The 12,500-nt window shown below is 36.2% G+C and overlaps 1 protein-coding gene across 10 annotated transcripts in view; it reads right to left on the bottom strand.

Annotated features, from left to right (window-relative positions):
- Positions 1-12,500, bottom strand: part of syngap1b (synaptic Ras GTPase activating protein 1b) — a 376,646-nt gene that overhangs the window by 92,988 nt on the left and 271,158 nt on the right. For all 10 annotated transcript variants that reach the window (XM_061983086.2, XM_061983083.2, XM_061983084.2 and 7 more), the window contains 3 exons: positions 4,825-4,946; positions 1,693-1,846; positions 1,479-1,577 (listed from right to left, as the gene is read on the bottom strand). In XM_061983086.2, coding sequence (XP_061839070.1) covers positions 1,479-1,577; positions 1,693-1,846; positions 4,825-4,946 — 375 coding nt within the window. The remainder of the gene's footprint in view (positions 1-1,478; positions 1,578-1,692; positions 1,847-4,824; positions 4,947-12,500) is intronic.

The following is a 12,500-nucleotide window of genomic DNA, read 5'->3' on the forward strand; positions in this document are numbered from 1 at the left end:
TTGAATGACTTTTAGACGTTTTTCTAAAGGTCACATCACATTAAATTTTTTTTTTTTTTTTTTTTTTTTTTAAATCGGATTACTTTCAGCATAAAGTAATCACACATTTTCAATGAAGCCACGCTGTTGTAACCCGTGCAGAATGGGGCTTGGCATTGTCTTGCTGAAATAAGCAGGGGCGTCCATTATAACGTTGCTTGGATGGCAACATATGTTGCTCCAAAACCTGTATGTACCTTTCAGCATTAATGGTGCCTTCACAGATGTGTAAGTTACCCATGCCTTGGGCACTAATACACCCCCATACCTTCATAGATGCTGGCTTTTCAACTTTGCGCCTATAACAATCCGAATGGTTCTCTTCCACTTTGGTCCGGAGAACACGACGTCCACAATTTCCAAAAACAATTTGAAAAATGTGGACTCGTCAGACCTCAGAACACTTTTCCACTTTGCATGAGTCCATCTTAGATGAGCTCGGGCCCAGCGAAGCCAGCGGCGTTTCTGGGTGTTGTTGATAAATGGCTTTCCTTTTGCATAGTAGAGTTTTAACTTGCACTTACAAATGTAGCGGTTTTCTGAAGTGTTACTGAGCCTATGTAGCGATATCCTTTACACACTGATGTCGCTTTTTGATGCAGTACCGCCTGACGGATCGAAGGTCACGGGCATTCAATGTTGGTTTTCGGTCTTGCTGCTTATGTGCAGTGATTTCTCCAGATTCTCTGAACCTTTTGATGATATTACGGACCGTATATGGTGAAATCACTAAATTCTTTGCAATAGCTGATTGAGAAATGTTGTTCCTAAACAATTTGCTCACGCAATTTTTCATAAAGTGCTGACCCTCGCCCCATCCTTGTTTGTGAATGACTGAGCATTTCATGGAAGCTGCTTTTATACCCAATCATGGCACCCACCTGTTCCCAATTTGCCTGTTCACCTGTGGGATGTTCCAAATAAGTGTTTGATGACGTTATCAGTCTTTTTTGCCACTTGTGCCAGCTTTTTTGAAACATGTTGCAAGCATCACATTCCAAATGAGCTAACATTTGCAAAAAAAAATAAAGTTTTCCAGTTCGAACGTTAAGTATCTTGTCTTTGCAGTCTATTTAATTGAATATAGGTTGAAAAGGATTTGCAAATCATTGTATTCTGTTTTTATTTACCATTTACACAACGTGCCAACTTCACTGGTTTTGGGGTTTGTACATGTGCTACTTAGACAATTTTTAATGACCCACAAGGGAAAATTGTAACATAAGGTGACATACAGTATATCAGTCACTTAACAACGCCAACACTTTGAGCGTGACTTTGTGAAGATGGCGTTAGGTTGACCGGTTGGTTGGACCTTGATCCACAGAGACGAGACATGAGGATGCGTGACAGACAGGACATGCAGCGGACATCCACCACAAACAAACGGCGAGGAGAGAGAGAGACACACACTCACTTCCCTCCTTCTCTCCCCTCACCTTGTTGGGCTTGACGGCTCTCTGCAGGTTCTCGATCCATTTGTCCCTCTCGGCCGCCGAGCGACACGCAAAGCACTTGGTTCCCGATGACGTGGTCACCTGGGGTCACAGCCGGCGGCATCCACACCGTTAGTGAGCGGCGCGGCGCCCACGCCGCCACACCGTCCGGCGTCCTGCGCGCGCGTGTGACGCGAGGCCGCGCAGACGTTCTCACCTCGAAGCAGTACTCCTGGCCCAGGATGCTGGAGTGCACCGGCTTGATGACCGCGTCCTCGTCCAGCGTCAGGTCCAACGCCTCCGCCGCGCTGCTGGGGGACAGCAAGGACTCGTGGGAGTGAGACTCCTTGAAGCTCTGCATCAAGCGCGCCCTGGGAGGCGGGGGGAGAGAAGGAGGAAGGTGAGGATAGAGAGGAAGAGGAGAAGGAGGGAGAAAAAGAGGAAGAGAAGGAGGAGGGAAAAATTAGGAGGAATAAAAAGGAAGAAAAAATTAAAGAAGGGGAGGAGGAAGAAAATGAAGAGGAAAAGGAGAAGAAGAAAGAGGAGGAGGAGTATAAAGAGGAGGAAGAACAGAAGGATGAGGAAGAGGAAAAAGAGGAGGATAACGTGGATGAAGAAGAAAAGGAGGACGAAAACGAGGAAGATAAAAAGGGAGGAGGCGGAGAGTAAGAGGAGTAGAAAGAGGAGAAAGAAAAGGAGGAAAGAAAAGAAGGAAGAAAATGAGAAGGATAAGGAGGAGAAGGGCCAGAAGAAAGAGGAGGATAAAGAGGAGAAGGAAGAAGAAAAGTAGGGGGAAAAAGAGGAAGATGAGGAGGAGGACAAAAAGGAAGAAGAAGAATGCAAGGAGGAAAAGGAGGAAGAAAAGAAGGAGGACAAGAAGAAAGAGGAGGATACAGATGAGGAGGAGGAGGAAAAAAAGGAGGAAGAAGAGGATAAGAAGAAAGAGGAGAATAAAGAGGAGAAGGAAGAAGAAAGGGGGGGGGAAGAGGAAGAATGCAAGGAGGAAAAGAAGGAGGAAAAGTAGGATAAAGTTGAAGAAGGGGAAGAAAAGGAAGAAGAAGAGTGCAAGGAGGAAAAGGAGAAAGAAAAGAAGGAGGACAAGAAGGAAGGAGGATATAGATGAGGAGGAGGAAGTAAAGGAGGAGGAGGACAATAAGAAAGAGGAAGAGCAGGATGAAGAGGAGAAGGAAGAAGAAAAGGAGGAAGAAAAGGAGAAGGATAAAGAGGAAGAGTAGGATAAGAAGAAAGGGGAGAATAAAGAGGAGAAGGAAGAAGAAAGGGGGGGGGGAGTGGAAGATGAGGAGGAGGAAGAAAGGGAAGAGGACAAATGCAAGGAGGAAAAGAAGGAGCAAAAGTGGGATACAGTTGAGGAGGAGGAAGAAAAGGAAGAAGAAAATGAGAAGGATAAGGAGGAGAAGGACCAGAAGAAAGAGGAGGATAAAGAGGAGAAGGAAGAAGAAAAGTAGGGGGAAAAAGAGGAAGATGAGGAGGAGGACAAAAAGGAAGAAGAAGGATGCAAGGAGGAAAAGGAGGAAGAAAAGAAGGAGGACAAGAAGAAAGAGGAGGATACAGATGAGGAGGAGGAGGAAAAAAAGGAGGAAGAGGAGGATAAGAAGAAAGAGGAGAATAAAGAGGAGAAGGAAGAAGAAAGGGGGGGAAAAGAGGAAGAATGCAAGGAGGAAAAGAAGGAGGAAAAGTAGGATAAAGTTGAAGAAGAGGAAGAAAAGAAAGAAGAATGCAAGGAGGAAAAGGAGAAAGAAAAGAAGGAGGACAAGAAGGAAGGAGGATATAGATGAGGAGGAGGAAGTAAAGGAGGAGGAGGACAATAAGAAAGAGGAAGAGCAGGATGAAGAGGAGAAGGAAGAAGAAAAGGAGGAAGAAAAGGAGAAGGATAAAGAGGAAGAGTAGGATAAGAAGAAAGGGGAGAATAAAGAGGAGAAGGAAGAAGAAAGGGGGTAAAGTGGAAGATGAGGAGGAGGAAGAAAGGGAGGAGGACAAATGCAAGGAGGAAAAGAAGGAGGAAAAGTGGGATACAGTTGAGGAGGAGGAAGAAAAGGAAGAAGAAAATGAGGAGGAGGAGGACAAGAAGAACGAGGAAGAGGAGGAGGAAGAGGAGAAAGAAAAAGAGGAAGGAAAAGAGGAAGAAAAGGAAGAGGATGAAAAGGAAGAATGCAAGGAGGAAAAAGAGGAATAAAAAAGGAGGAAAAGGAGGATGACAAGAAGAAAGAGGATGAGGAGGATAAAGATGAGGAAGAGGAAGAAAGGGAACAAGAAAATGAAGAGGAGGAGGAGAAAGAGGGAGAAAGAAAAGGAGGACGGAAAAGAGGAAGAAAAATTAAGAAAAGGAGAAGGATACAGGAGGAGGAGGAGGACCACAAGAAAAAGGAGGGTAAAAAGGAGAAGGAAGAAGAAAAAGAGAGAACAAAAGAGGAAGATGAGGATAAAGAAAAGAAAGAGGAAGAAAAGTAAGAATGCAAGGAGGAAAAGGAGGAACAAAAGAAGGAGGAAAAGAAGGAGAACAAGAAGAAAGAGGAAGAGGAGGAGAAGGAAAAGAAGGAAGGAAAAGAGGAAGAAAAGGAGGAAGGAAAGGAGAATGATAAAGAGGAGGAGGAGTAGCCTTTTGCCTTTTGTAAATGACTTGACTAAAATACAGGACTTAAGTTGAAGTGGAGTGGTAATTGTTTTATTTCGCAACACCTAGTGGCCACAATAATATTTTAAAGTAAGCTCATGATGCAACAAGTTGAATGATGCGAACACGTTTGTTACTGGATGCTTTCTAATTACTACCTTAGAGATTTAGTATGTGTTTATAAATATTTGATACTTTATTGACAAATGTGATGTTTTACTACGTACGTCTCGCTTGTGTGCTATTTTGTGCTTAGCTGTTGTGTAGCTGCTAGCTCCGAGTAGCCTTTAAGACTAGCATGTTTACCTTTTGTAAATGACTTGACTAAAATACAGGACTTACGTTGAAGTGGAGTGGTAATTGTTTTATTTGGCAACACCTAATGGCCACATTAATTTATCAAAGTAAGTTCATGATGCAGTAGGTGGAATGATGCGGACACATTTGTTACTGGATACTTTCTAATACTACCTTGGACATTTTGTATGTGTTTGTAAATATTTGATACTTGTTTATATTGACAAATGGGATGTTTTATTACGTATGTTTAGCTTGTGTGCTATTGTGTGCTTAGCTGTTGTGTAGCTGCTAGTCCCTAGAAGCAACACAATATTCAGGCAGTGTGTGGACTTTCTGGCTTCTATATGAGCTGTACACGGACTACTCCAAAGCGTGCCTTCTGTATTATATATAAATGGGTAGAAAGTAGGCACTAACCTGTCCTGGTCGGCACTGCGGAAGCGAGGGAGGATCATGTGACGGAAGCTGCTGGTTCGGTCCAGTTTGGGCTGACTCTTGGCCCGCTTGATGGAACCTTTCAACCTTCTGCTGAGGAAACTCTGGAGCGGGACGAGCAGACGGAGGAGAGAGAGAGAGAGAGGGGCCGAGAGAGGGAATGGCGCATGATGGGAGAGAGACACAAGGGTCATGAATGGCCAGCATGCAGTGTGCTGAGGCAGCCTGCGGTGGGCGCTAGTGAGCCGCACATGTGGGGGAGCGGAGGTGTCACTCTCCAGGCTTTGCACTGGCGACAAAATGACAATATTTAAACTCTGGACTTCATTAAGCATTTATTTCTTTTCACTGTGTGAGAAAATGTGAAATCAAAGGAAAGAATTCAAAGAGTTCATGTTTTTTTGTTGTTGTTTGTTTTACAATTAATCATTGAAGGATCACCATGTTTCGCAAAAGTAAAATATTTGAAAGGAAATTAAAAGGGAAGAAAGACAATTAAAACGTTTAAAAAAAAAATGCAAATCCTGAAATTTAAAACAAAACATACATTTACATTTTTTTATTGTAATAATCTGGATGTTTAAATGTGGAAAAATTAGCACAGTATCATATAAGTATATATATATATATATATATATATATATACAAAAGTATATATGTGTATATATATATTTATTTACACATATAGAAATATATGTATGTCTGTGTATATATATATATATATATGTATATATTTATGTATATGTGTATGTATATATATATATATATATATAAATATATAGACATATACATACATAAATATATACATATATCTATATATATATACACAGACATACATACATATATATCTATATATATACACATACATACATACATATATACAAAAATATATACATACCTATATCTCTATATAAATATATATGTGTAAATAAATTATATATATATGTATATATATATATATATATATATATGTATGTACAAACATATACACATATATACTTTTGTATGTATATATATATATATATATATCTATATATTTATATGCACATGTATATGTGTACGTGTATATACACATATATGTGAGTATATATGTATATATATATATATGCACATGTATATGTGTATGTGTATATACACATATATATGTGAGTGTATATATATATATATATATATATATATATATATATATGCATATGTATATGTGTATGTGTATATACACATATATATGTGAGTATATATATATATATATATATATATATATATATATATATATATATATATATATATATATATATATGTATATATATATATATATGTATATATCCATCCATCCATTTTCTACCGCTTATTCCCTTCGGGGTCGCGGGGGGCGCTGGAGCCTATCTCAGCTACAATTGGGCGGAAGGCGGGGTACACCCTGGACAAGTCGCATATATATATATATATATATATATATATATATATATATATATATATATATATATATATATATATATATATACACACACACACATATATATACACACACATATATATATACACACATATATATATATACTAACATATATATATACACACACACACACACACACACACACACACACACACACACACATATATATATATATATATATATATATATATATATATATATATATATATATATATATATATATATATATATATATATATATATATATATATATATATATATATATATATATATATGTGTGTGTGTGTGTGTGTGTATATATATATGTGTGTGTATATATATATATATATATATATATATATATATATATATATATATATATATATATATATATATATATATATATATATATATATATATATACACACATATATATACATCAATATAAGTTTGTAATTGTTTACTATTGTATCTTATACAGTATCATTTTGAAATACTGTATAATGTAATTCTACAGTTTAATGTTTGAATTTGTAAAAATATTTATTTTAATCTATTTTTTTTTTTAACATTGTCCTTTTTTTCATTTTTACAGTTTTAATTATGTCCACAACATATTGCACAATTCCCAATATTTTTTAAATAACATAAACATCAAAAATAATAATACTACAACATATAATGTAATAGTACTGTCTAAGGTTTGAAATTGTAAAAAGATTTATATTAAATAAGTTACTTTTTTCAATAACTTTGTTCTTTTTTATATCTTTTTATGTACAACATAATGTAACAATTCACAATATTAACTTTTCCCACCAACCGAATACAATAACAACAAAAAAGTAAAACAATAATACTACAGTATACAATTTAATAGTACTATTCATTGTTTAAAATGTAACAAATATTCATATTGATTGAGTTGTAATTTAATTTTGTAGTAATTTTAAATTTCAATTGTATCTTTACAGATCAACTGTGTAAAATAACTACAAAAAAAGAAAATATTAATACTACAGTATATAATGTAATAGTACTGTTTCTTGTTTAAAATTGTAAAATACTTCATATTAATTTAGTTTTAATTTAATATTACATTAATTTTAGTTTGTATTTTTTAATATCAACTGAGTAAAAAACCTACAATAAAGTAGAGGGGAAAAAATTACAAAATTAAATAATAATAATCTAGTACTAATTAATTTTGTATTGTCCTCCTATTTTATGTCATACAATACACTTTTGAAATATTACGCAACAAAAAAAATGTTCAAGCACAATTATTTCAAATAGATTTTTTCTTTAAATATCACATTTTTATTATGTTTGCAACATATTGTAACACATCGAAATTGTATCTTTTCACATCAATCAAGTCACATAACTAGAAAAAAGTAAAATAATAATGATAAAAAACACAAGGGAAAATAAGACCAAAACATAGCACTATAATATATTTATTCTTTATTTTTGTGTATTCATGTATTTTGGTAATGCTAATGCAATTGTTTATTTGGAACATGTAAAAATATACAAAAATGCATCATGTGTTTACACTTTAATTAAACATGCCAACATTTAAATGATATTTGTCTTAAATAATAACAATTACAATAAGAATTGTTTCAGTTTTGGAAGCTATCGCTCATATTTGTTCACTTTACGTGTTCAACAAGTTCAACCCTTTTTTCCAGGAATAAAACGGATGAGAATGTTTGTGGACAACTTGTTAAATCATGAACAAGAATTAGGCGATAATAATAAATAAAACATGACGAGTGAGAAAATAATAGGAAGCATAAATATACAAATAAAAGTATTAATGTATAAAATAAATAGAGACAGAACTTTGTTCAGTAACTAGAAGTTGCAATTCCAGGAGGAATTGCGTGTGAATGCCCTATGTGCGCTAGCCGCTGAACCGTGGAAGTGGAAGTAAATTGCTTGAATGTCCAAGGTGAGTGGAGTGTGTGGATGGTGGAACGGTTCAAATCAGATGAAAAATGTTGGATATGGGGAGGTTTGTATATTGCCCATTCATTTTCCATTGGTGGGAAATTCCAGGTAATTCCGGATTATCAGGGAATTTTTGGAACCGGGAAACATGTTTTCCGTTCGATATATGGGAAGAGTAGTGTGTGTGGAAGGTTGAATGGTCGGAATCGGGAAACATGTTTTCCGTTCGATATATGGGAAGAGTAGTGTGTGTGGAAGGTTGAATGGTCGGAATCGGGTTTAAAAACGGCGCAAAATTTTGAGAATTTAGGGCATTGTAGAACTATGAATACGTCTATTCATTTGAATGGAAACTTCCTGGAAATTTGGGGATTTTGGGAAAGCTGGGAATTTTTGAAAATATTGATACAAGCACAATTGTCCTAGAGGATATGAATGGGTCGGTGTTGTAATTTTTGAAATCGGTTAAAAAAATGACGACGTAGTAACAGTTTGAATTGAAAATGGGTATTTCGGAATATCTGGAATTTCGGGAAAACTGGGAATTTGTACAAAAAAACCCTAATAACTTTTGATGTCCCAACTAAGAGGAATGTTTTCAAGGTGGAATGGTTGGAATTGTTTGAAAAATGCAGACCGCGAAAGGGAAGCATGTTTTGCGTTAGATGTATCGGAAGAGTAGTGTGGGTGGTGGAAACTGGTCGGAAATGGGTAAAAAACGACGCACCATTTTGATAATTTAGGGCATTGTAGAACTATGAATACGGCCATTAATTTGAATGGGAATTTCCTGGAAATTTTGAAAATTTTTAAAAAAATTTTAAAATATTGATACTAGCACAATGGTCCTCCATGATATGAATAGGTTGGTGTTGGAGTTTTTGGAATCGGTTGAAAAATGTTGCTAGAACAACAGATAGAATTGAGAATGGGTATTTTGGAATTTCGGGAAAACCGGGAATTTGTAGAAAAAAAATAAAAAACTTTAGTTGACCCAACTAAGAGGAATGTATTGAAGGCGGAATGGATGGAATTGGTTACAAAATGCGGACCGTGAAAACTTTCCAGGAAGGCTTGAAAATAGGGCTTTGGAAAACGGTGAATTCTGGGAATTTCTGGAATTTTTTGGAACTTGGAAAATGGTAGTTTAATTTTCCAAGGTGAGATAAGTGTGCGGATGTTAGAACGGTTCGAATTGGATAAGAAATGTGGGAATTATGCAGTAGATTGTATAATGCCCATTCATTTTCTCTGGGTGGAAATCCCTGGTAATTCCAGGAAAATCGGGAATTTTGGGAAAGGGAAACATGTTTTGTGTTTGATGTATGGGAAGAGTAGTGTGGGTGGCGGAAACTGGTCGGAAATGGGTAAAAAACGACGCAACATTTTGATAATTTAGGGCATTGTAGAACTATGAATACGGCCATTAATTTGAATGGGAATTTCCTGGAAATTTTGAAAAAAATTTAATTTAAAAAAAAAATATTGATACTAGCACAATGGTCCTCCATGATATGAATAGGTTGGTGTTGGAGTTTTTGGATTCGGTTGAAAAATGTTGCTAGAACAACAGATAGAATTGAGAATGGGTATTTTGGAATTTCGGGAAAACCGGGAATTTGTAGAAAAAAAAAAAAAACTTTAGTTGTCCCAACTAAGAGGAATGTTTTGAAGGCGGAATGGATGGAATTGGTTACAAAATGCGGACCGTGAAAACTTTCCAGGAAGGCTTGAAAATAGGGCTTTGGAAAACGGTGAATTCTGGGAATTTCTGGAATTTTTTTGAACTTGGAAAATGGTAGTTTAATTTTCCAAGGTGAGATAAGTGTGCGGATGTTAGAACGGTTCGAATTGGATAAGAAATGTGGGAATTATGCAGTAGATTGTATAATGCCCATTCATTTTCTCTGGGTGGAAATCCCTGGTAATTCCAGGAAAATCGGGAATTTTGGGAAAGGGAAACATGTTTTGTGTTTGATGTATGGGAAGAGGGTGTGGGTGGCGGAAACTGGTCGGAAATGGGTAAAAAACGACGCAACATTTTGATAATTTAGGGCATTGTAGAACTATGAATACGGCCATTAATTTGAATGGGAATTTCCTGGAATTTTTGAAAAAAATGGAAATTTTTGAAAATATTGTTACTACCACAATTGTCCTCGATGATATGAATAGGTTGGTGTTGGAGTTTGTGGAATCGGTTGACAAATGTTGCTAGAACAACAGACAGATTTGAGAATGGGTATTTCGGAATTTCGGGAAAACCGGGAATTTGTAGAAAAAAAACAAAAACTTTAGTTGTCCCAACTAAGAGGAATGTTTTGAAGGCGGAATGGATGGAATTGGTTACAAAATGCGGACCTTGAAAACTTTCCAGGAAGGCTTGAAAATAGGGCTTTGGAAAACGGTGAATTCTGGGAATTTCTGGAATTTTTTTGAACTTGGAAAATGGTAGTTTAATTTTCCAAGGTGAGATAAGTGTGCGGATGTTAGAACGGTTCGAATTGGATAAGAAATGTGGGAATTATGCAGTAGATTGTATAATGCCCATTCATTTTCTCTGGGTGGAAATCCCTGGTAATTCCAGGAAAATCGGGAATTTTGGGAAAGGGAAACATGTTTTGTGTTTGATGTATGGGAAGAGTAGTGTGGGTGGTGGAGGATAGGTCAGAAATGGGTAAAAAACGACGCAACATTTTGATAATTTAGGGCATTGTAGAACTATGAATACGGCCATTCATTTGAATGGAAATTTCCTGGAATTTTTGAAAAAAATTGAAATTTTTGAAAATATTGTTACTACCACAATTGTCCTCGATGATATGAATAGGTTGGTGTTGGAGTTTGTGGAATCGGTTGACAAATGTTGCTAGAACAACAGATAGATTTGAGAATGGGTATTTCGGAATTTCGGGAAAACGGAAATTTGTAAAAAAAAATAAAAACATTTAGTTGTCCCAACTAAGAGGAATGTTTTGAAGGCGGAATGGATGGAATTGGTTGGAAAATGTGGATTGTGATAACTTTAGAACAAGAGGTGAAAATAGGGCTTTGGAAAACGGCAAATTCAGGGAAATCCTGGAATTTTTTTGTAGTTTGATTGTCCAAGGTGAGTGGAGTGTGTGGATGTTGGAACGCTTCGAATCGGTTGACAAATGTGGGAATTATGCACATTTGAAAAAAGGCCTATTCATTTTCAAGGGGGAAAATGTCCCGGAAAACCGGGAAATCTGGGTAATCTGGGATATTTAAAAAAAAAAAAAAAAATCAGGATTCGAACAGTTCCGATCAGATGAAAACTCTGGTCTGTGGATAACAAAGATTAATAACAATAAATAACAATAAATAGATGGTTTTTTTGGTGTAGTTCGTAATGTTTGGACAGTCACACAATAACTAAAACATCCATCCATTTTCTACCGCGTGTCCCTTTTTTATCTCAGCTCTATAATAATAATAATAATAAAACGTTACAAATTCAATAGGTCCTTATGCAGGGCCGGCCCGTGGCATAGGCCGTATAGGCAAATGCTAAGGGCGCCGTCCATCAGGGGGCGCCACGCCAGTGCCACAAATGTTGGAGGAAAAAAAAAAAAAAAAAAAGTTGGTACTATTATTTCTAAATACAAAAAATAATCCCACGTTAATACAAATGCAAAGTAAAGCCTATTTAATAGAAATATTATTTGTTACAACATTACGCCCCCTCCCCCCGCACGGTGCGCCCCCTCCCTTCCCGTATCATGACTCTTTTTGGACGTCACCACATCAAAAAATCAACACAAGATGTCAAAACGGCCAAAACTGTCAGGTGCCCAGGGAAGAAAAAAAGAGGAGTAGAAACGAGAAAAGACAGAGGTAGCAGGTAGGTAACGTTAGCCTACATGAAATTATTTGTCTGTTACAGAATGTGATAGTAACCTGGCTTTTTAGCATTAAGCTAATGTTACATGTTTCGGCAATTGCTAATCAATAAATAGCTAGTTCTGTTTTAACGTCGGGTTAATATTGTGGAGGGGGCTAAATTGTTATGGAAAATAATAATGTAACGTTAGGTAATTACAGTACTCCCACCTTACATTCCTCAGGGACATTTGTATTAGATCTTTTAAGCAGGTGTTTTTTGTTTACATTGTTATTGCCTTCTGGTTAGCTAATGTTTGCCCTGCAGGTAATAGTCACTTTTCCACCCCTTTATATATTAGGTATAGTTGTAAGTAAAAAAAAAAAGGTCAAAGACAAAGCTATTCAGTTTCTTGTGAGTATA

The sequence above is a fragment of the Nerophis lumbriciformis genome, linkage group LG21 (assembly GCF_033978685.3).
Source record: "Nerophis lumbriciformis linkage group LG21, RoL_Nlum_v2.1, whole genome shotgun sequence".
NCBI lineage: Eukaryota > Metazoa > Chordata > Actinopteri > Syngnathiformes > Syngnathidae > Nerophis > Nerophis lumbriciformis.